The 26,839-nt window shown below is 34.2% G+C and overlaps 1 protein-coding gene across 1 annotated transcript; it reads left to right on the top strand.

Annotated features, from left to right (window-relative positions):
- The first annotated feature begins 1,286 nt into the window (after nucleotides 1-1,286).
- Nucleotides 1,287-17,000, top strand: LOC136830203 (peroxidasin homolog). Its single transcript, XM_067089499.1, has 12 exons — nucleotides 1,287-1,518; nucleotides 2,350-2,622; nucleotides 3,916-4,085; nucleotides 4,451-4,633; nucleotides 5,764-5,891; nucleotides 6,339-6,523; nucleotides 7,971-8,217; nucleotides 8,687-8,820; nucleotides 9,607-9,776; nucleotides 12,497-12,602; nucleotides 12,975-13,055; nucleotides 15,143-17,000. Exons 3-12 carry the CDS (start codon nucleotides 4,040-4,042, stop codon nucleotides 15,258-15,260), a joined length of 1,398 nt encoding a protein of 465 aa, XP_066945600.1. The 5' UTR covers nucleotides 1,287-1,518; nucleotides 2,350-2,622; nucleotides 3,916-4,039; the 3' UTR covers nucleotides 15,261-17,000.
- Nucleotides 17,001-26,839: the final 9,839 nt, after the last annotated feature.

Here is a 26,839-nt window from a genome sequence, read left to right as displayed (position 1 = left end):
ATAGATAAATATAAGTACTTTAAAATCTCTAATCCATATAATATGTAGGACAAAATAGTTTTATTCTCATTTGTTTGCAAAAAAGGATAGAAATTTCACCAAAATCGTATTAGAAAATATCAAAATATCTTCCAAATATCACATCTTCATGATGTCTCAAGCTTAATGAGGTTTATGATATCAGTTTCAAATTATTCCATATACAGAGTTCTAAGACGGGTAATCAGTTGGCTGAAAGCTGAGTCTAGATTTTTGATAATAAAGGGTAATTACCATACATGAACAACTAGGGGTAAAAGACAAATGAATGTCAGAGAAAGGCATATTAAAAGATAATAATTCATAAGTAATAATAATTGCGATGCGTCATTGACAGACACCTTCATAAAAAGAAACTTGAAGTTTGCGGAGATATTTTAAATTTAAGCCGAACTTCCCCCCTAATGAAAGAACCCGCCAGACGCTCTGAAATTTCGTGTGTGAAAGCCCCTCTCTTGAGATGACGGGTCTTAGAGTAATGCCATCTTCATGAGTTGCGCTGGGCGTGAAAGTGAGAAACTTCTGGACTCCTGCCTTTGATTTTTCCAAACTTTTGTCACCTTATTATCTAAATACTTTGCACATATTGATACAGAATTGTTGTGGAAATTCTTGAATGATTTTATATGATTCTTTCGAAATAAATATAATCATTAAGTGGTTAACTAGCTTTGTTTATGTAATACGAAATTTTTCCTTGACCTCAGTATCTGTTTTCATGTCATTTAATTAATATTCATTAGTACTCGAGGAAAAGAATTTTTCTTGTTTGTGTGTTCATGACAATTTACAAAGTGCGAGATACAATGCGTGAGGGTGCCACTGATAAACGATTTTCCCAAGGAAAAATCAAATACATTTTGCCTTCGACGTAAACTAGAGTACAAAGGTGGCTGGTTTTAATAGCACACTATAAATTGCAAGCTCAGATGCTTTATTTCTACTAATAACATGGCAAAGCATATGGATTTGTCATAACGGTCAGGCGAGCCAGATTTTGCAAGTCAGCTGATATTCAAAGTTGTCAGGATATAGCTACGTGTATGTGAACTCAGTTCCCCTTAAATATACATACTTCTCTTGTGCAATTATATATTCATGCATATATAAACATACATACAAACATACATACATATATATATGTGTGTGTGTGTGTGTGCGTACACGTATATATGTATGCGTCAGCAATTACTGTCATCATTATGCTAAACTGAAAGTTTTTTTCTGTTTCTTGTTACTTCAGCCTTAGCCTCCCTCTTCCGGAAGCTGTTCGGAGCCTGACTGGGATACGTGTCGATCCACAAATGTGTAGTCAGATCCTGAGCAGAACGAACTGCGTGGACTTCCCGGAACCCAGTACCTGCGATCCGACGCATCCTTACCGAAGAATAGATGGATCCTGCAATAATCTCCAGAATCCTAAATGGGGACAGTCAATGAGACCATTTGTTAGGCTTCATCATCCATTCTACGAGAACGGTCTGTCATCTCTGGCATTTCACGCACTTTTATCTTCAGTTGCTGATATTAGAAAGAGAGAGAGAGAGAGAGAGAGAGAGAGAGAGAGAGAGAGAGAGAGAGAGAGAGAGAGAGAGAGAACTTTTATATTGTGGCTGTAAGGTGACGCTTTCTTTCTGTCATTTACGAACTAAAAATATAGCTTACGAATCATTGCATGATAAATAGCAACTTACGAAAATATGGGAAAATTTACGACGACTGTATTGAAAATATTCCTATAAATAGGGTGGAGAGTTGGTAAACATTGTTCATCAGCAAAAGGTTGAATCAATGGCCATATTCACTTAAAATTAAAATAACCTCTCACTCACGAAATAATTTAAGCCTTCACTTACACACCAAACAATTTTAAAAAAGTAACATAACTTATGAGATTATGCTTCTATTCTCTTCTGAAGATTTGCAACTACAGCAAATTGGTAAGATAACTAATAAGTAAAAAAAAAACACAAAGTGGGCTAGCACTGGCGTCACGTATTACCTGGGAAAGTCGCCTAAAGACGATTTCAAACAGTTGACAAAATAAGCCACGCTAAATTAAGACCAGTCATCATGAACAGTAATATCCTTTTTGATGTCAGATGCACTCTCTATCTCTGTCTCAGTCTCTCTCAAAGCAGTCCTTGTACTTGGTCTCCTTAACGGTCAATGTTACTCATAGATTTAAGTAAAAATATGTTTCCCAAAATAAGTACAAAAACTGAAAATGAAAAACGTCAATTGTAAAACCATACTGCTGTAGATATAGGTCATCTGACTAATTCCTCCTTCTTGCGTAAATCTTTACAGGCATTGACTCTATGAGGGGAGAGGGCAGAACAGGCCCTAATCGCCTCCCATCCCCAAGGACCGTCAGTTTCAACCTGTTCGTCCTCGGAGGCAACGGCTTATCTCGGCCAGATCCCAACGTCAACCTCCTGGTGATGCAATATGGTCAGTTCCTCGACCACGACATCACGTTCACGCCTGAGACGCAGCTCATAGCGCCCCAATCACCGCCCCAAAGCAGCGCCTTCAGTTTCCTGGTTAAAAGGCAAGAGCCAGTGTGTCCACCTCTGCCCAGTAAGTGGAGAAACAATGATCATTTTTGCTAGACTGGCCTAGACAACAATAAAGGTTCCATTGGTTAAATGTGACATGCAATATAGGGACTGATGATTTCTTCGCTCAGCAGTTATAGAAATATTTGTGCAATACAAGTACAAAAAACCTCTTTTACCAACAGATTTCAGAAATTTTGAGACAATTTTAAAAGGTAAAGGACTTCCAGGTTTAAACCTTCAGCAATTTGTAAGTGATGAACAATGGAGGAAATAATCGCTTAATCACCCAACTTCTCGGATATCTGAGTTGGCTAAAGTGATTATGTCTTGAACTGCTCAGATGAAAAAATGAGGAAGCTAGTGGTATTTATTTTCATCTTAGTTATTATCATTTCAAGAGAATTATCGCGGAACAATCTAATGTGTTTCAACCATAATAAGAATAGATACCTTAGGCTGAATGTTAAAAATGATTGGCTACTCTTATTGAATATATTAGACTTTTGTACGTGTAGGTCTCCACAAAACAGAATCAGGGGCCTGGTATAAGATACTTGTCGTACCAAGTTTTAACAAAAAAATCACAAGTTTCAATCTATCCTGTTATTTCAGATTTATCTCTTGTTTTCCTTTCATTTTTTGTAAAAGAGGATACCATTCATTTTAAACCGTTTCAATTGGAACGCTATTTGATAAGTTGTAACACTATATTCTGTTATCTTTAACGGAATTAAGATGATGGTGTGAACATATCTTCTAAAACGCGTTATTTAAGTTTTTGTTTTATAAGTAGCGTAAGGCATCTTTAATTAATTCATCACACTTGTTTAATAATATAAAAGCGTTGCTAGTTATTCCCTAGCCTTTCAAATTAAACAGTTAAAACTTTTTACCACATAAAAATAATTAATCTAGCATATTCATGATAACTGCTTAGTGGCAGGACAGTTACAGTATACTAACCTTAAAGTTTTTCCCATGACAGATACGTACCCTTGCGATATCGCGATGCCTGCTCACACGACTATAACGGCAAATATATTAAAAAATACTCATTGTGGCATGAATCTCGAAATGGAGAAACAAATCCACAATTATGTAAGGGTACATATACTTAAAAATCAATCTCTACAGATAGCTTTCGGGAATCTGTTCGACGCCCTTTTTCAACCGATTGAAAAGGGAAATCGAACATATTCCCGAAAATTTCTCTGTAGAGATTTATTTTTAAATATATTTACCCTCACGTAACTGTGGGTTTGTTCTTCCAGTAAAGATATTGTCAGTTCTAAAGCTTGCTACGTTTTTCCAGGTGACACCGTGCCCCTGGAATGTTGCCCAGGCGATCGTCCAGCTCCTGATGTATAGAATTACCTGACTGCCGCCCAATTGATGTCTCTGCTGATCCTATCTTTCAGGCCGATGGGAAATTGTGCATGCGTTTTGTCAGATCTCTTATTGCAAGCAAAGGATGCACTTTAGGTAAAGGGAAAAATGGGTACTAATTGATGTTTTATTGTGTTAGCTGTGTGAATTACAAAAAAGGGAAAACAGGTGTTTTTACATAATATTTTAAAATATAATATATATATATATATATATATATATATATATATATATATATGAAAACTATATATATATATATATATATATATATATATATATATATATAGTTTTTTCATACAAAGTCGATTTTCAAAATGAATCAGACAACAACAACTGCCTTGAGCGTAAAAATGAACGAAGACTCTTAATGCACTAAAATAAGGGAGGCGATTTTCGATACTTAGGTTAATGCGTGCTTAACAGAAGACGAATGATCAAAATCCAATTCTTTTCCTCATCAGGGCCGAGGGAACAGCTTAATCAGCTTACTTCTTACGTTGACGGATCTCAGATCTATGGATCAACCGACAGAGTAGCCAGAGAACTGAGAGCCTTCCAAGGAGGGCGTCTAAAGAAGACGACAGAAGGCGACCTCCTGCCTCGAAGATGCTGCACAGATCAAGAATTCTCTTGCTTCCAAGCGGGTAAGTCTCTAGTCTCACTTCATATGATCTCTCTCTCTCTCTCTCTCTCTCTCTCTCTCTCTCTCTCTCCTCCACCTCTTCTTCTTCTTCTTCTTCTTCTTCTTCTTCTTCTTCTTCTTCTTCTTCACATGATCATAAACCAGTGTCTTTCTGGTAATTTAGCAGTTTCCAGGACTTCCTCATGGTCCATTTCATGCTTCGAACATTCTAGCTAATGACTAACCCGTAGTTACTAGACATCTAGGACTGCCTTGCCCTAACCAACTAATCTCCACACTATGTGTGTTTTGTAGAAATCATAGGATCAGGCGGTGTTTAAAAGCAAACGCTACTAAGAAATAATGCAAATGGTATGATACTGACCATTTTCGTATAGCCTGACACTTTAAAAAATACTGGCACAAAACAACAGCAAATTGTTAATTTTTAGCCAAATTGGGAATAGCTTGAAAGTTATAATTATATGGCTATGGTTCTATATTGTTAATGTGATAAAATAAGCCATTTTTACCCTTGTTAATGTATCGCCTTATTCATTGTCCAGATGTTTTAATATCTTGCTTGTTTTAGTAGGATGACCAGCAGTGCCCTAATTAGAAATGAAAATAAACAACTGTAATTAGCACAGAATTATTCTTAATGAAGGCATATTCTGCTTGATAAAAGCCTATTCGCGAGAAGGCTTATAAAAGCCTATTCGCGAGAAGGCTGATTAGTTGGTTGCCTAATTTTGATTTTGTTTATATAGGTGTACTTGATAATTAGGATAATTTCTCTCTCTATGTCTCTCTTTGTCTCTCTCTCTGTCTCTCTCGGAATGTACACCTTCAAATTTGGAACGTTCACGTTCAAATTTAGATTCCAAAATTTCAAAAAATGACATTAAAAGCATTTGTTAGAGGTAATTAAAATGGAATATCTGTTAGGAAGTGAATGGGTGTTGGTTACGAAGTTGATTTTAGGGGAGAAGAGGACAAACACACACACACACACACACAGAAAGAGAGAGAGAGAGAAATTTTGCAAGTTTTTAGTCCTATGACATGATCGTTTTTGGTTTTTGTAATAGATGAAATATACAGTAGTGTACATCCGCTAGGGTTTGCGAATAATGAATTATCTTTTGACAGGTGATAACAGAGTGAACGAACAGCCAGGTTTGGCCTCTGTTCACACACTCTGGCTTCGGGTTCACGAAAATGTCGCAAGAGAATTCGCCCGTATCAATCCCCATTGGGACGACGAGACTCTGTTCCAGGTAAGGAAAATTTTGAGACGAAGAAAATAATAGTCATAGCTTAAAATTAAAAGATAGTTTAATGACATTTTCTGTTCTTATATTGCCAATGGCCCTACAGTTCAATAAAATTGGTAAATCTGAGATACGCTATCTAGTCTTTTTCCGTTACTAGTGTTTGCCTAATTTTCACAAATACAAAATAAATTATGCTTACATACAAAATATGCATGTATATGTATGTACATATATGAATACATGTGCATACGTGTATACGTATATACATACATATTTTATGTATATGTATATATATGGATATATACATTATGTATAATATACATATATATATATACATATAAATACATATATATATATATATATATATATATATATATATATATATATATATATATATATATATATACATGTGTGCATGTATAAATACACATATAAACTTGCATGAAACAGGAAGCTCGCCGGGTAGTGGTGGCCCTCCTCCAACAAGTTACTTACAAGGAATGGTTACCTGTCGTCTTGGGCCCCAGAGCCATTTTAACCGGAGACCTCCTCTTGCTTCAAAATGCGCCAGGAAACACGTACAGTCCTCAGATAGATGCGACTCTGGCCAATGTTGTTGCTTCGGCTGCTATGAGGTAAGAGTCCAGAGTCATTCATGCCATGGAACTGCGAGCACAAGAAGGCTCTTAGTATTATTTTTGTATTATTTTTGCCGTCGACAGAGAGAGAAAGTCAGGTTTTTATTAATGTTTGATTGCTGCTTGTTAACAGGACATCTCAAGAACGAGAACTCATGATACCTGGAAACATTAACGCCAGTGGAAAGCATCAGATTCATGAAAGTTATTGTTCTCTCAAAAGTCTCCTGAAGGTTAAATCATCCAGGATTTGTCAAACTTTGTCTTACTCTTTCTTGATATCAGGTTATTGCGAAATTGATTTTGGTAGGTTGGAATAAATCATAGTTAACTACATATTTCAGGGACTACAAAATGGACTTTTTTTTTTTTTTTTATCTAAGAAAGGGTTGAACGCTTAGTACCCCTTTTAATGTAGCGAAGGTCTTGTTTTTTTTTGTCTTTTCTTTTTATTGAAAACTTAGCCTTTAAAAAAGCACTTCCCAATATCGTAAACCCTCTTTTACCAGGTGAGTCCATCTCTTCTGACAGAACTGTCAAATTAGACAGAAAATGGGCTCTCATTCTTCCATAACTGCTTTTCAGTTATGTATACCTTAGTTTAACCAGACCACTGAGCTGATTAACAGCTCTCCTAGGGCTGGCCCGAAGGATTAGACTTATTTAACGTGGCTAAGAACCAGTTGGTCACTTAGCAACGGGACCTATAGCTTATTGTGGAATCCGAACCACATTATAGCGAGAAATAAATTTCTATCACCAGAAATAAATTCCTCTAACTCTTCATTAGCCGGCCGGGGAGTCGAACATAACTGCTTTTCAGTAAACATAGTTCGTTTATATATATATATAATCAACAGAAATATATTGTCATACAAAAATATATTGTACCATATCATCTACATCATAGAAATTGGAGAAAAGTGTGAACAGGGGTACGTACGTTCATCAAGCGCTTACCGGACAGCCTTGAAAAGTAAGAGTTTTCAGTGTTTATTAATTAAAAGGTCATTTTAAATCTGTTTGTTACTTCTCTTCTTAAACGGTTATCTGCTATAAATGTTCTTTCAAAGTCATCAGCACGTTGATACGCCTTTTCACAGAGAATGCACAGGATCCAGGTCATCAAGTCTAACACCAGTCAATCCGATTAACACATCACTTATATCCTCAAGAGACAGTTTCATGTTTAAGAAAAATAGGATCATTATTTATGTTAAGAGCGTTGAGAAAAATAACAATAGTTTTTGGTTATATGCACCTGTTTCAACTTTCACTTAATCTTTAATTCATGACCAATTCTAATGAAAACGATGCTATCATTACCTGAAATGCAATGCAATGAAATGAAAGAAAATTCTGGGACAAATAAAATCTGCATAAATTCAATGACAACATAACATTTAGTGCTGAGGGACTGATTTCCAACACTTTTTCATTGCAGATTCGGTCATACGTTGATCAACGACTACCTTGCAGGGCGACAAGGAGCAATAGTCGAACTAGTTGGTAATTTCGAAAATGCTAAAGTGCTTTTCCAACAAAACACTCATCCCTCGGCCCTTATGGAAGGATTGACTATCCTCAATGCCCAGTCTGCGGATTCATTCTTGGTCGAGACGGTCATTAACAGACTGTTCGCCACCCCTCAGGCTAGAACTGCGTTTGATTTGATGTCGTTAAATATACAGGTAAGAACAACAACGATTTCTTCGTATATGCAAGATTTCATGATGCAACAACTGCATCTATAAATGTACACATTGAGTAAAGCTATATGCATTTGTTTACATGCGGTTACACACACGCATATACATTATATATATATATATATATATATATATATATATATATATATATTTATTTAATATATAATACATATATATAAAATATATATATATATATATATATATATATATATATATATATATATATATATATATATATATGTATGTATATATATATGTATGTATATATATATATACATGTAATACATACATATTTATATGGATATATGCACACATATATATATATATATATATGTATATATATATATATATATATATATATATATATATATATATATATATATATATATATATATATATATAGTGTGTGTGTGTGTGACTTTCTTTTGTTATTTATTTTATCACATTGCAGCGTGGACGCGATCATGGCCTTCCTCCTTACAACACTTGGAGAAGAGCTTGTCAACTCCGAACCTTCTCTTCCTTCAGTGAACTGTCATCTGTCATGCCTGCAGAAGTGGCTCAGGTGTTTCAACAAGTATACAGGTGATTAATCTTTTTCCTGGGAAATATGTCTGATTGAACTGGAATAGGTTATAAATGATGAATTACTTCTTTCAGCAGTGGCATTCGAAGCAGTATACCCTTACATTCACTTGTCAAATTCAAATATATCTTTCTAAAGCCCAAACACATTCTTACTCACCATTTATTTTTGTTTCTTCAACTCATCACTTTGTTACGATAGTGAAAACTGATTTAATTGTGCTCTAGTAACCAACAGCATGTACGAAACCAAACAAATTCTTTCATTTCTGGTAGCACGGTGGGCAGTTGAGTTACCTAGACCTTACAAGGATGCGTGGATTCGAATCCAATCTAGAAGAAAAAAGATTCTTTGTTTTTTTGTCCTTCGGGTTCAAAACTTGTAGTGATAAACGCGTTTAGAAAGTTTAGACGTGAAGATACTATTTTGGCGCATCATATATACACGTTTATGGTAAATGTGACCTGGAATACACACACACACACACACACACACATATATATATGTATATATATATAGTCCTATAATATATATATATATATATATATAATTAGAATATAAAACAAATATAATATATGAGTCCACTAGTTCAGCTCCATTATTAGGAAAACAAAGAAGAGTAATTTCTGAGTTCAATATGTATATTCCAAAGAAGAGTAGATTTCTGAAGAATATGTATACATATATATATATATATATATATATATATGTATATGTGTGTATACATATGTATGTATGTATGTATATGTATAAATATATTCTCAAAAGGATTATTTTCATTTCAGCGATGTGAATGAGATCGACTTATTCCCTGCGGCTATATCGGAGTTCACTGTCGAAGGAGGATTGTTGGGGCCAACTTTCGCCTGCCTTTTTGTCGATCAGTACTCACGGTCGAAGACAGGAGATAGATTCTTTTACCAGAATATGATGCAGCCGAAGCCCTTCCTGCCTAGTAAGTATTCTCTCTCTCTCTCTCTCTCTCTCTCTCTCTCTCTCTCTCTCTCTCTCTCTCTCTCTGTGCTTTAACATGTTTATAAAGGAGATGAAGAACATTTTACCATTGGAACGATTCTCGTTGTGATATACATTCCATGTTGGCCGATATGATGCTGCGATAGCACCGACGATCGCTACGTATCGTTAAATGTGGAAGAAAAACAAATTTATAACGCTACATATCACGTTGTTATTATGGTATTGTGCTTCACCAGAGAAACAGTTGACATTTCATAAACCTCAACCGTATTATAGTGTTTTTGGTTACAAACAGCCTTACTTTCCCCAGTCATTATTAAAATGTTTCTGGCCTCTTTGTGGTTCCTATGAGGGTGGAAAGTTGTGTGAACATCTGATCATCTGATTTATTACAATCGGAATAGTTTATACAAAGATCGTTGATTTATAGACTTTTCTATGAAAAACTGAAAGGAATAAGTTAAAGAAATTGAAGTGTCTAATTACTAAAACAAGAAAGTAACACGTGTAAGCAGTGGCTTACAAATATCTAGTTTCCTAGTTGACCGGAAGACCTTTCAGGCAATATAGTAAAGTACGAACCGTTTATCTGAAGTCATTATGCGCATGTCAATAGTCATCATATGAAATTGAACACTTCAAGAAAAATATATAAATTTTTCTGATTTTCATTCAAACTCAAGGTAGTATGTTGCTTTGAGACAAGATAAAGCGATTGGTGGAAATTAGCAGGTAAAGCAGTATTAAATTATCTATCATTATTTCTCTGGATTAAAGTTATGCCCGAAAGAAATTAATTGCTGAAAAGCAAATTATTAAAGTACAGGAGAAGTATAGATGCAATAAAATGAATAAATTATGAGTGAATAATTTTAAAAGTATTGGAAATTTAAGACAGATTTTTGATATACAAAAATCAGAGAGAGAGAGAGAGAGAGAAAGACACCACATCCAACCAAGATTTCAGTGCATGAATATTCAGGGAAAAATTTATTTTCTCTTTAGAACAAGATTAAGATCTAATCCTCTGAACAAATCATTCTAAAAGCAGACAGTAAAATCCTACAAAAGTCTCACACTGAATTAAAATTCTAATGCAACACATCAAAGAACGCCTTATATAACACACCAATTTCTTTGGACAATATTATTTATCATGTGCTTTAGATTATTAGATTAAGTAGTGGGTGATCCCTTGATGAAATGATAATGCAAACAAAGAATATAATCAAACAAATAAATATACGATCATAAATGCATATAACCGAAAAAAAGTAATTACCCAAACGCAAATGTCCTGCGATTCACACTAATTTGTCTCACCATCTGATTTGGTTTTCATCTTGCCATTATTCTTTGTTCAGCAGCTGATAAAAAAAAAAAAGAAAAGTGAGAGAAAGAAATGAAATGCCCACTGTCGATTTTCCTTCTGACTGAATGCTGATTCTGATATATCCCCAAAAAGCAATTTGACAGCCTGGCAGAGGCAGATGAATGAGAATGCCTGGAACCAAAGGCCATTCCAGTATGTATCCATTTCAGTGTTGACGATCAGCCCTTTTTTTCACTCTTGCAAAATGTGCACGAGCAGCAATCCATTTCTTCCCAGCTCTGCATTTTACAAAAAGGTTTGGATTCCCGTCCGAATTTTTCATGTTTACATGCCTCGAGTGGGTTTGGATTTGTTGCCTTTACTTTTAGAGGTAACAATTGCGTCAGAGTTCGAGATCATCTCTCAAATTATACTTCTGAATAATTCGAGATCATTTCTCAAATTATATTTTTGAATAACTCGAGAAAATTTCTCAAATTATATTTCTGAAGCATTCGAGATCATTTCTCAAATTATACTTTTGAATTAGTCGAGATAATTTCTAAAATTATAATTCTGAATTATTCGAGATCATTTCTCAAATTACATTTTTGAACAATTCGAGATCATTTCTCGAATTATACTGTTGAATAATTCGAGATCATTTCTCAAATTGTATTCGTGAATAACTTAGAGACTGATTTTCATTGGATAACAGGAACTATTCCATTTCACGGCTTTATTCAGTTTGAGATAGGTTTGACTTTTATGTCCTGGCATGCCGAAAGGAAAAGGCTGATCGGATTCACGGTGCAATTTTTTGTGACATTGCTTCATAATAGGTGAGAAGTATAATGTGATTCCCGGAGACTTTCCTATCCCTCTCACGGGGTTTCGTTAGTTGCCTACTATTTCAAAAGTTGAAAAAATGTTCAGGTTAGTACGCTTTCATTAATAAAAATATATAAAAAAAAGTTTTGGAAATATTCAAGTCAGTTGGTTTTCATTAGTAAAAAATTATTTCAAAACGTTTAAGAAATAATCAAGTTAGTATCGAATAACTTTTGCACATGGAAGCTCTTTCCCGTACGGATAGCAAAAGATTCTCTGCAAGTGAGGAAATATGTATTCACAAACACCACCATTTCACTTGCCATTTTGGATGAAATTGTCAAAATGTTGTCGTTATTCATTTTTAAAAATTTTTCATTCATCTTTATTTTTAAGACATAGAAACTAGCCTAATGTTCATGACATGAAAGTGTCAAATCTTAGCCCTGAACATTTAAAAGGGATATCATATTTCTAATGACAGGGCTTCACTTGTGCGCTGCTTGAATATTAGTCTCACATTTCTGATATAAGCCATTCTCTCCTTTTTGCAGCCCAGCTACGGTCTATAAGCCAGATTTCATATGCTTCCTTAATCTGCCAACATACGGATATTCAGAATCTTCAGCCAGAGGTTTTCAAGAATCCCGGACTTCCTGGGTGGGTAAAAACTCTTATTTGCAATGCACTTTGGTTTGAGCAGCAAAAATGATGACATTTTAACTGACTATATCTTCCTGTAACGTCACCCTAACGTTAACGATGTATTGCTAATTATTGAAAGCGGAACGTAGGAAGCGATGTTACAGAATGCCCTGTTTTGTTTTAGACTATGTTCATAGTATTTACAGGCAAAATGATATTTTATAAACATCATAATGTACATAATGTTTTAATGTTTTATCCTAAGCCTTGACCGTGGTCTTTTCTGCTTCAAAGATATTCCGAGGAAGCTCGATTGCTTGGAAGAGAGTTGCTGTCATTATGGATTTAAATTTGATGAAAAATCTTTTTGTTTCTTTTACTCCGCAGAAATGGGCCCCGGCCTTGTTCGTCATACCCAACTCTGGACTACAGCTTATGGAGTGATGGGCATAATATGACAGTTCCAGGGTAAGAAATTCTGTTAAATGAAAATTTGTTGCTTCTGTAATAATTTCTTAATAACGATATAAAAAAATAGAAATACAGTGGAAATGTGGGACACAGGTATTTTCCCACAATAACTTAGTACGGCAAAATGAAATGGACCTAAATGAATATCAAGTTGTAGCACATTTGATGAAAGATTTAGAAATCAAATGATGGTTTGAAGAACTTGAAACATATCTAAGTATAGAAAACAGAGGAAATGGATAGTTAGCTTGATAATTGACATATATATATATATATATATATATATATATATATATATATATATATATATATATATATATATACATATATATATATACTATATATATATATATATATATATATATATATATATATATATATATATATATATATATATATATATATATATATATATATATATATATATGTATATATATATATGAGAGAGAGAGAGAGAGAGAGAGAGAGAGAGAGAGAGAGAGAGAGAGAGAGAGAGAGAGAGAGAGAGAGAGTGGCAGTCATAGACAAACACAGAGATTGGCACTATATGAATGTGTATAAAATCACACACACAGTGATAACAATAAAAGCGCAAGGATAAACCCCCTCTCTCTCTCTCTCTCTCTCTCTCTCTCTCTCTCTCTCTCTCTCTCTCTCTCTCTCTCTCTCTCTCTCAAGAACGTCTATGTAACAGAGATTTCCGAAAGAGGGGAAAAATATTTTTTCTCCCGGCTGATCATCAGCGAAGGATCAACAGGATCACAGGGGATCCTATGGTCAAGACCAATCTCCTACTAATGGATATGCCAGACCCATAGTTCTCCCATTTTTTGTAGCACAGACCTTTTGACGATTCTGGGTTCCTTTTTGCGCTAAAGGAAGGATAGCAGGAACAACGTATTGTATTGGTTTTTAATATCCGTGTGTAATTTCCTGAATCTTATTGATATATATATATATATATATATATATATATATATATATATATATATATATATATATATATATATATATGTATGTATGTATATATATACACAGACAGAGAGGTAGATGATAGATAGATATACACACATTTATATACTTATATATATATTATGTATATATTATATTACATATATATATATATAGAGTATATATATATATATATTATATATGTATATATACATATATAATGTGTGTATTATATACTGTATATATATATATATATATATATATATATATATATATATATATATATGTAGAAGTTAAGAGGGCATTGTGGCTATTAGAATTACATATATATATATATATATATATATATATATATATATATATATATATATATATATATATATATATATATACATGTGCGTGTGTGCGTGTATGTATAACTGAATCACGAAAATATGGAACGTGATGAATGTATAAGTAAAGAAAATCCACGAAAGAAAGGGAAACACTGGAGTGCTGCAAGGCCTTTCGACTCTTTCGTCCTTTACCTAGCAGACTAAGTAAAGGACGAAAGAGTCGGAAGGCCTCGCAGCACTCCAGTGTTTCCTTCCTCCTTTATCTTTATATATGGATTTTATCTATATATATATATATATATATATATATATATATATATATTTATATATATATATATATATATAGAGAGAGAGAGAGAGAGAGAGAGAGAGAGAGAGAGAGAGAGAGTGTAACATCCCTACAGCAGGTAGTTCTACGAATGATTTCCTTTAAGGAAAAAACAACCCTCTTGTGAAATTCGCATTACGTACTTTCTGTAATTTGAAATATTGGATACGATGATCATTTTCATAGCTAATGAGTTTTCATTTTACACAAATACTCCTTAATTTCATCGATCTCTGAGCATGAAGCATTGGGCCTAATCCGTTTAAAAAAAAGGTTCTTCATTCTGTGGAATGATTTTGGAATGCTTTCCCTGTATCATTTTTAAGAAATTGATTTTTATTGTATGTCATAATCTTAACGGTAACAGATTTGAATACAATAATTATTCATCAATCTCGATATTTGCCGTAACAAAAAAATGATTTGCCAGTCTCCTACATAAATTTACAAATTATGTTTCAATTCCACAGAGGTGTATGTATGGGAGTTGGTCCTTTCCGAGGACAGGGTATTTATGACCACTGGTGTACCATCAACTGCTTCCACGTCCCGTCGTTCTGCCCACCAACGCACTGCAAGTGTCAATAGTCCATAGTAGTGAGAATATCTTCCCTTTTTTTCATATTGTTTCACAAGAATACATCTTTGTTCTGTCCCACTCAGATATTTCTCGAACGGTTCACTGACATCACATTATATTGCCTTTTCTAAATATAATTTTCATGTGTCTCATATCATATACTAGTGTCATGTATTTGTTTTGTGTACGCTTGGCTTATGTGCAGATTTATCCCAGTTTCCAAGCAATTAGGATGCACTAGTACGATAAAAAAGAACTGATCCGTGATTTTCCAAAAAATAGGTTAAGATGATTAAGAGGATAACGGTTAATGTACTGTATATAGCGTATATAAAGTGAATAATATATACCAGATATAAAGATATGTATATGTTTTGTATTTATCTGTCTTTGTGTATAGTTATATAAGTACGCACAAAGTTTACGAGCAGGACACAAGCTCTGCTACATATAATGCAACATAGGTTCTGTTTTAAGCAAAATCTACCACGAGACATCTCTCATTGTTCTTTGTCAATTCAGCAGTTCCTAGATTTACTCACTCTCCTTCTCTTGTTTGTTTCGAATTGTGCATCCTTTAAAAAAAAAAAAAAAACATGCTTTTTGAGGGTTTTTCAACAAGCTTTCACGGTACTTTGTGTCACATGCAAGAATCAGTCTTCAATTCAGCATAGATTTCGCTTGCCATTCATTTTAGTTTTGCTTAAATAACAACTTCAGATGACTGTAAACCCTGTAAACCGAGCTGCGAATGTTTCTTGGAACACTTAGTGCCAGTGGTGGATACTGGCCTGACAGGACACAGTTACGTTTTCTTTGTAACCATCTGTAACTAGGGCATTAAGGTTTCGTGATAATAACGACAGGCATGCTGGAATCTACTCATTTACCAGCAGGCTGGTGCTCTTTTATACAGTATCTCCCTTGCAAATGAAAGTTTGGATAAAAAAAAAAAAAGGTAACTTCTCTTTTTATTGTCTGTGCGGGAACTACAAGGTAGAGCATACGCTTATCTAAGATCCTCTTTTTCGCCGAAGTGAATGTTCTGATAAAAGTTTCACGGTAAATGTGAGACTTTTTAACAGCTCTCAACATATAACCATAATACCATTTACATTTCATCCTTATCCATTCTATCATAACTTTTTCAAGTGTCCTTTCATGCAACATATTGCTTTATAGCAATTTTCTTTCTCAGTAAAAATTCTTCATTTGTAAAATCCATTTCGTGCAAACACCCTTCTTTTGTAACCTTAAATAAGTTAACGGTAATTATGGCCTTTTAGAGCACATAAAAAGAAAACATTAATTCAGATTCATAAACTCCAAGCACTCCAGTTTACAACTTCCATTTCTTTGTTACCATCCTTTAACTTCATACACACACGCACACACACCATATATATATATGTATATATACATATATATATGGTGTGTGTGTGTACGTGTGTGTATAATGTTTGAAAAGTCCTTCCATGCTTACATTTTCCTTGATGACCATCTGTTCACCAGTCTTTTTTTTTTACAATGAACGTAAATGTGTATAAATATATAGCCATATAAGTATAGCATTTGCACATATATGCATCTAACAATATCAGTATGTGACTGCTGTATATATATTTTAATTTGTTTGTGCACATATGCATGTCATACTTTTACCAATCAAACTACGCTTATTTGCCATTACTGTAGAATAAATATTTCATAATTAGATGTCTTGGCTGTATTTTTTATGTAGTTTCCTTGAAAATGCCTTAGAGTAAAGGCGAAAGATCCTACTCTCTGTTGTTTTAATATCCTCATGGCCACTTACTGTTGTTTATATTTGTATCACGGCTTTATTCGCCTGATAAGTCTATCTGTCTGTCTAAAACTCTCTGAAAGAAAATATTCATAAAAAGGAAGCCACACACCATATACTATATACCTCCTTCAAAGTAATAACAAGAAAGGAAGATGTTTTCCTAGTTGCTGAAGTTTTACATTATGATTGGTTTTAAATTGAATACAGTGTCCGACTTGTTGACATTTCACAACTGGATTTAAGTCTTGGAAAATAGCTAAAACTTTTTCTTATTAAACATATTAACGAAAACTATAGATTGTCTGGTTTAACATCATATTATTGTAAGTTTTAGTTCACTTATAACCTATAATAAAATGCAGTGAAATATGCAAGATTACTGTTTATTTGAGTAAATTTCAAGATATTTTTCTTAAGTATAAATATCCTCGCAAATGCTGAGTAACCGGGTCTTGGGATTTCATTTTATTTTGTAGTGTTTCTTAGTCCAGAATGTCACTGCCACTATATTTTGAGTTCTTTTTCTCCAGCACTGGGCCTTGCCTTCAGAGGATAGTCACAAGTGCACGTGGTGACTATATTTGCCAAGATGACCAATCAGCATTGGATTTTGAGTTTTCAAAACTCAGTGTAGGGTATCAGCAGCCGTCTTGATTTCACCACCTTAGTTTCTGCGTGGTGGCTGTTTTCTTGGCGCATTATCGGTAACTTTCTACCAGAATAATTTATATACAAAGATTTCGCTGTTGTAACATCATATTGTCACGACCGTGAATTGTCCTAACTGTACAAAATAAAGCGTTCGAGAGAAGAATGTGGCATCTGGTTGTGCTCAGGTTCTGAAAGCGCTTAGGCTAGCCTTCGTATGTGTTAAGTGATTATACATATGGAATGGGCTACGTTTTTCCAACTTTGAATTGAAAAGAACGTTGGGTATTGTGTGGTACACAAAATGTGATTCTAAATTTAAAATATGGCATTTCTGATAGTTACTGATGAGCCTTCAGAAAAGGCTAGTTATCCCGTTACACACACAATCACACACACACACACACAGCCTAACTAACAATAATGGTGAACCAAAGTGGCACTGGGACACCATAGCCTGAGGATCAGTTAAGTGCTTGAGGACGGAACAAAGATGATACTAAATACCTAAGGTATGTGAGCAAGCACATTTGGTTTCCTTAAGGTTTTTTGTACCCAAGTGAGGTTAGATGTGAGGTCCAAAGAGTACGAAGTCCCCCGGTCAAATAGCACCCGTCACCCTACGTTAGGTTAGTATTCCCCTTCTTAGAAACTACTGTTTCCACCGTTGTCCCCTTGTTGTTAGACTTAAGGGGTTTGCAATGGGTTAACCTCCTATTCCCGACGGATATGACTGTCAAATTCCTTTCAGATCACATAAAAAAACAACCATAAAAACTGTATCTTACATTTGCACTTAAAAGTTAACTGTGACCTTAGTGCGCATTGTAAACAAAATCAGCCATTCATATCGGTATCTCCAGAATTTTGAAAATTTTTTGAGATATTCATGAGTCACTCGTTTTGCAATTGATACCTCACTCACCCACTTAAAAGTTTTCGTCTCTTATCTAAAAAAAAATGTAAATTGTATACAGTGCTTAAACTCTTCATAGCATTCACCAAGGTTTATAACGTAGGAGAGTAACTTCCGTAGCTAGATTCCTTCCTGGATTGTTGCTTATAATGCACTTGTTTATGCAAAAACCCTTAGTAATAATAGATATTTTTTTGTTCATCATTGCACCCATCGGAGTGCCTTGAAAATCCATCTATGCATGCTTTTAAGAGGCTAATAACAAGAGGCAGGCTAATTAATTCCAATAGCCAACAACAGAGTGTTAATCTTATCCAGGATCAAAGCAGATTATATGAGATATCAGGCATTGATTTTCCAGAGGCTATGCAGATTTAGGTTCATAAATATGAAAGAAGGGCAAAAATCGCATTTGCCAAGTTCCAATCTGCTTAATGGAGGTTACATATTTTTGTAACGACTTTATTCCGATTGTAAAAATAGTATCATGAGAGATTTGTGTCAACGCTGCAGGCTCTGCAACTGAGTAGCGAGGAGGCGAGTCTAAAGGATTTGTGTTGTAAAATGACTGGGCCCAAAGGATAATCTACTTTCGGTGTTTATACGTACAATGATCATAAGTTATTTCTCGAGTGTATGCGGTAAGTTATACTTCATTTCTTTTTCCAGTTGACATACATTTTCTCAAAATATTCTAACTTTTCCTTGAAACCTCCATATTTCTTGAACTTAATGGCTTTATACTGCATAGGTTGTACAGTAGAATGTTCTTTCATTCTATATAGCGGAAAATACTTCTCAAGTAAATGAGATTATACGTCTGCATATGTACAGTGCAGTCTACGCACTTTATAGCATGAATTCTGAAGGTTCTAAGTCCCATTTGCTACCCTGAAGGTTCTAAGTCCCATTTACTACCCTGTTTTCATTTAGCAAAGGGAAAGTGAGGAGAAAAAGGGTGTAGAAAGAACAATGTAGTTTAATATTATCTCCTTTTCAAGGCGTTTATCTAAAAAAGGCTATAGAAAGACTATATTTATTTTAGTGACTGCTTTTTCAAAAACTCGAAAGGAATAGAAGTTAAGCTTAAGTTTTTTAGGACTGCGATTGCAAGCACAGGAACTTTAACTGTAATCATTAATCATTATTTTTGTAAATTCTCTTTTATAGTTAACCCTTCAGATTTAAACGTTCGAATATTGGCTCTGACCACAGACATAGATTATAATACACAGAATTACAAGCAAATTCAACAGCGGAATTACATATATGAAGAACATTACAAGGGGTCAGTTTACTGTATATTCTAAGAACGATATCATTATACAATTCTGATGGAAACACTGGAATTCCAAGTAAAATGCAAACGAGAAAACTTGGAATATTACTTGATAATTCCTTATTTAACATGAAAATTATCTCCTATTATTTCTTCTTGTTCAAATGCTAAGAAAGAGCTGTTATTATTATTGTTTCTCATTGGTATAGGTAAGAACTAGTTATGAAGCTTCATAGATCAATTTTAAGAGAATAAAAAAGAGCGCGTCAAGTGACGGTTACAGTGGGCAGGGTGAATATGAGAGACAAAGCATATAAAACGAATGGCTTTCCTTTCCGACTGATTACCCGGCGTCCTTGCGACGAGAAGACACGTTCTTTCATCTCTGTCCCCGCCAGCTGCGAGGTGACTCGCGGACGACGCCCTAAGGCCAGAAAGGATATCTGAGCCAATTTAGCTACAAGACATCATAAGAGAGAGGACCCATTCACCCTTAATGACATCATGAATTTCAATGAAACGAGCTTAGTTTACAAAACTGCCATTAAAACTTTTTAATTGTTGTCGCATATTGCTCCCAGACTATGTAAAAGATGTCAGGCAGGAAATCTCTTTTTTTGGGAGGAAGTTCCTTTGCGATAAGTCATCAATGTTATCCTTATTTTCTATTTACTTTAAGGACATTGCACAATCGTACACGCTAAAAGAAGACGCGCTAAAAATGTGAGCTCCAAGAAATAGAGGAGGCTATTGAAAGTTAACTGGCTATAACCCGGACGAAGTTTTACGCATAAAAATTATGTATCTTCTTTATATATTAACTGTACATGTAAAGAGTTTTCTTTTTATGATAATGGCATTTTTCTGAACGTCTCTATTTTTGATGTTGAGAGCAGTAAATGAGCACTTCTTTTCCAGCCTTGGAAGACAGTACGGTGATTACTCTATTAACTTGCCATGTACTCGCAGCTTGAGAGATTGGACATTTTATCTTCCTTTACAGGAAAATCCACATAGACAAACAGGTACACTTGCACACACACACAAACACACACACACACACACACACACATATATATATATATATATATATATATATATATATATATATATATATATATATATATATATATATATATATATATATATATATACAAACACACTATATATATATATATACAAAACACACTCACACACACACACACACATATGTATAAATATATTAAAAGAGCCCTGTTTCCACATAAATCGATGAAATATTGTAAGAAAGGACACTGCAACAAGTTCACAAACTCATATGTAGTTCTACTCCAACTTTCTATCAAATCCCTTTTAAGCTTTTCAGTAATCCAGTCTGACAGATTTAACAGGTGTTCTGAAGTGTATTGGCTCAAAAACACTGTATAGATTCATAAGCCTTGGATGGGGACGAGATATATCGTAGTATTGCCACATCCTGTGAGAAAAATATAACTGAATCTTTAGTACATTTAAGAACTTTTGGTGATTATTTTATCCCGATAGTGTGTATCATGCACGATATTATTTGAAAATTTAGTACAACAGTACTTCTTAGTTTTATCACCTTTCTAAGAATAAAATTTTGTTGCCTTGAATAATATATATAAAGTTTAAGAGTCGTTTTAAAAAATTTCTTCGTACATTGATTTCAGACTGAATCTTAGGAATCCAAGTTCACTGGCCCTCAGAGCTTTTATGATGACGCACTGAAGAGTTTTGGAACCAGTTAACAGAAAAGGATCCAAAACTTATATGACTGATTTCCAATCATTCCTTGCAAAGAAGCAAGGCTTTTGATACATAAATGTATAATTATCCGTGCTGAAATCAAAAGTTCTGTTGCTCTTTTACGCGACAATATTGAAAAATAACTGAGTAAGGAAAGTCTGTGGAATCTCAATAATTTTCATTCTCTTTTTTCAGATAATCTGATTAGCATTACAAAAAAGCATAAAAGCTTAGAATCTTTTTCTTTTGTAAATGATATACCTTGAATAGTCAGTTTATTAATTATGCCCTAATCCATTATCCCGTGTACTTGGAAACAAATATGTAAACATTACCAGAAAATTGGGTTAAAGAAAATGCAAAGAAATATATAATTACAATGCAAATTATTCCGCAATCCACTCTTCCTAAAATTATATCATGTAAATAATTAATTTCTTAAGTAGATTATTCATATCAGGTTCTTCTGAACTCTTAAGCTCCATTTCTGTCATTTAAGTCTCACATGAATGTTTTAAATTAATCAGAGTTACATATGATTACTGCTTCCAACCTAAAAACGTGACAAGGGATCTTGCTCCAGCTTTCACCTGTTCATAGAAGAATATACTGTAATTACATCCTATTCTTAAGCGCTTACTTCTGAACGTATCACTAAAGAACAAGAAGACAGTTCAATTCCACAAAGATTATGTCAGGTTGACCAAGAACCATTAACAGAAAACTGGTTATGGCTAAGTAGAATTATTTTCACCATCATCATGAGCATAGTGTTCTTTATGAAGCACTTTAAATGTAGTTTAATATAAAGATTTTTTAAGGAAAAGAGTTTCAAACATGATTTCGCATACTGTGTATAAACAGATTCTGTTTCCTTCGCTCTGAAACAAAAAAAAAAAAAATATATATATATAAATATATATATATATATATATATATATATAATAAAGACTCACGATTGGTGGCTGGTTGAGGCTAAGAACAATTTTTCGAAATATGGTTTGAGTGGGGAAAGGCATTTAATAAACCAATTGCCATTCTCCCCTGCAACACAGTTGTAGTTAAAGCAAACATGTATAATGTCGATTTAAAAGTAAGCCATATATTCAATACACTGCTCTCATATAAGCGTCGTAAATTCCTCTGACGGTTTGAGAATTCGAACCACTTGGTATTTTTTGGTTAGTGGAATTAAAAAAGGAATAACTAAACCCGGACAGAACTGGATTTCAAAGTGAAAGACTTCCCGTCTCCTCAAGTTTCATAGAAAAGTCATAAGATATGAAGTAGAGATCCATAGCCGGTGGGTAAAGGGGAATACGTAAATTCAGATATTAACTTCTGAATCCACAGCTTTCCTCAGTATCAGTAGAAAGAATTATATGTCTTGTGGCATTTGGGTATGTAGCGAGCAGCCCTAGCTAGTAACATCCATAGCTAAAAGTTAAGTATATCTTAGTTTAGCCAGGCCACTGAGCTGATTAACAGCTCTGCTACGGCTGGCCCGAAGGATTAGATTTATTTTACGTGGCTAAGAACCGACTGGTTACCTAGCAACGGGACCTACAGCTTATTGTGGGATCCGAACCACATTATGACGAGAAATGAATTTCTATCACCAGAAATAAATTCCTCTGATTCTTCATTAGCCGGAAGGAGAGTCGAACGCTGGGCCAACAGCGTGCTAGGCGACAGCTCTATCCACCCCTCCAACGAAGAGCTCACATAGCTAAACCTGCTGTATACAGCCTAGAAAGACTATCCTTTGGATAGAAGAGATTAACGCGAAATAAAAAGTAATGATTAGTTTATCATTTTCAATGACGGGTTTTCCAACAGTTCTGAAAATAAAACCATTAAATTGGATGAAAAATAAATATACTATTTTTTTTTTCAAGGAGATTCGAGTCCTATCACAACGCATATATAAAGCGATGTTTTGTAGGTGCTGTTAAGTTCACACGTTTTTTATTTACCTGTTTATTTACTTTGGCCATATAACAACAAACTATCAATATCTTGAACAGTTGATTTTAAATGCTTCTGTCACTTCAAATTACGTGTTTTCTCATTAATCATGATTCTTTGAACTCTTCCGGTGTCAATTAATTTATTATCTGTCAGGGGAAATTACAGACAATAATTTCATGCTGAGTTCCATGCCCCTAATGTCGAGGGAAAGCATAATCCATCATTCCACGGATGCATTATCATGTCACTTTGTATTATGTACCGTTGCCTTATTCCCTGACAGTCTGTGTTCGTTTTGCATTTCACTGTCGATCGCTCTGCCTCCTGCACTTAGGAATATTCCAAAGAAATGAGGCTGCAACAGCAGACGGAGGAGGCACCAAGATAGAAAAAAAAAAAGTCAGTTAGGACAGGTGAATGGACAGTGGGGAACGAAAGGGAGGTGTGCATCGAAGCCGTTTGCTAATAAACAAGAATATGAGAAAAAGTTTTCTCAAAAGAATCATACACGGCAGCGTCCTCTGTCAGAAGTCAGACTACAAAACGTCGGGGAACAGAACACAGCATTCACTGAAACCATAACTTCTCTTTAGTACATTAGTCTCTCTCATTGAATTAAGGGATTTTTTCGTAATCTCAAAGCCAGTTATGTTCTACTTTGAAGACTGAGGTTTTATATCTCGTCAATGGAGTTTTCATTTTTAAGTATTTTATAACACGTGTAATTGCATTATTACCAGGTACACGGTGGAGGAATACAATGAAGTATGTTACTATTAAATGCCATATATATTCTTAATGATAAGGAATGATGTTTATTCTTACACCAAATAATTTAAGTAGTCGTCTTACGCGTATTGTAACCGCGTAGTTGGTTACAATACTTACTAACATACTGCTTAATCCTTATAGACCGTTCTGCCACCTGGTTTTTCTATTGCTTAACTCCTGTACCATTCTTTGCCCTAATCTGCAGTATTAATACCCAAAATACCCTTCCTTGGTGTTCATAAATTAAGCTATTTAACAAAACTGATAATATCAGGTTACTAGATCTGGGACTGTAGATTACTAACAGTAAGACAGTTTAAAATGTTATATAAATGACAAAGCATATAAAACTATTTTTAGGATGTATGGCAAGATGTAAATAAACCGAGTTGTCCCCGTTTGCAAGACTGCATTTGTGCTACGGCTTACCACTTTGTATTGAAGAGAAGACCTGTGGCAGAGAGAAATTAGAGGGAGAGAGAGCGTGGGAGTCATTATTGATCTCGCTAGCGACGATGAAAACGTGGATGATGACCTAGTGAATAAACATTTTGTAAATTATTATGTATAGTGTTAGATGTTTTATTTGTACCTCTAAAACATATCTATTAAAACACAGATAACTGTTCCTCATTCAAACTGATTTCAATATATTTTCCTTTCCAGGTGTTAGATTTGATTGATATTGAAGCAGGTAAATAGTACTAAAAATCTTGAACCAGTACCTTTTATTTGCAGCGAGTATACAAGCGCTGTTTAGTGTTATATGATATTAAAAAACCAAGAAAAATAATGGGTTACTCAGCTAATGTAGGCAAACAGAAGGCTATAGTGTCGAAACCTGAGATAAACAAAATTAGTACTAACAAATGAGCTATAGACTGGTTCATTATGTGGATGATATATAATTATTTGTAAAGTATAATATCAAGAAAATGGAAGAAATCCAAGCTAACAACTTAGTCCTATATATGTATATATATATATGTATACATACATATATAATAATAATAATAAAATTATTGAGAATATAGTATGATATATATTGCTGAAGCCTTGTATGGGTAAGAGAGACAAGGTCTACCCAATTGGATGTCGTTGCCTCCTGCCTGGAGTAACTATGACATATATATATATTTGAGAATCAAAGCTTTAAGAATGTATTTCAATTTCCTAGAGAGACAACGTTTTCCTCCTTCTCTTCACTGTCTCTTTGAGAACTGAAATGGAAGGTGGAGAGGATTATAAAATATACACTTGCCAACTTTCACCTTCAAAAGAAAAACCGAAAAATTACTCTAAAATTTATATAAATGATAAAGCATCTATTTTTTAGGATGTATGGCAAGATGTAAATAAACATGTTTGTGGGTCTCTCTTTTTCACTGTCTGTCTGTGTGTCTTAGTATCTGTATGTATATATATATACATATATATATATATTATATATATATATATATATATATATATATATATATATATATATATATATATATATATATATATATATATATATATATATATATATATATATTTCTATATACAACTCCTCCCTCTCTCTTTAGAACTGTGTGTGTGTTTGTGTGTGTGTGTGTCTACTGTATATATATGTGCATAGGCTATATATAACACATACTTATATATATATGTGTATGTATGTGTGTGCGCATGTGTATGTGTGTAGGCACACCCGTATGTATACTGTATACATATACACACACGCACACACACACATATATATAAACAAATATACAGGCAGATAAATACTGCCTCTTTTAGTACGCGTGCGCATTGGGTACAGGCTATTGCAGGATGCATTTTCTCTCTCGAAGACCAGTAAAAATAATCAGGAATTCGACTGTTTATGTTTTACCGAGGAAATGTTTTTGATAATGAAATGGAATTGAATTCAGATCCGTACTACTAGTCCGACCAGGAAGGCTTCTGGCCGGATGCCAAACACAGAAAACCATTTCTTGCATTTCTACAATTTGATTATGCAAATGATGGTAATTTCACTTCCAAAACCTCTTTGTTTTGGACGTATCAGCTGCAGGAAAACACACTATGGAAAGGGTCAGCATATGTGTGTGCGCGCTGTTAACCGAATTAGTTTACTTAATGAGGCGATAAATTACGTAAACCATAACTCAGTTCAGTCTGGAAATATATATATATTTTTTTTTTAGAGAATTCCGGAACCTGAAAGTATTAGAAAGTGATGTTGGCAACTTTTACGAAACTATTTTTGGAAATTGTTTAGTGATTATGGGAACGCAATCATATAATATTATGCCGCAAATGCTACGTGATTATAGATAATGAAGTCTTATCTATTACTCACATTCAGAATCTGAGGACATGTAACTGAAATATACAGCAGGTTTCGAAACCCTACGGAGGTAACGATGCAACATCAGTTCTTGACTATTTCTTCCTTCGGAAC

Source organism: Macrobrachium rosenbergii, chromosome 4, assembly GCF_040412425.1.
Source record: "Macrobrachium rosenbergii isolate ZJJX-2024 chromosome 4, ASM4041242v1, whole genome shotgun sequence".
Taxonomy (NCBI): domain Eukaryota; kingdom Metazoa; phylum Arthropoda; class Malacostraca; order Decapoda; family Palaemonidae; genus Macrobrachium; species Macrobrachium rosenbergii.
This window is presented reverse-complemented; position numbering and strand designations above follow the sequence as displayed.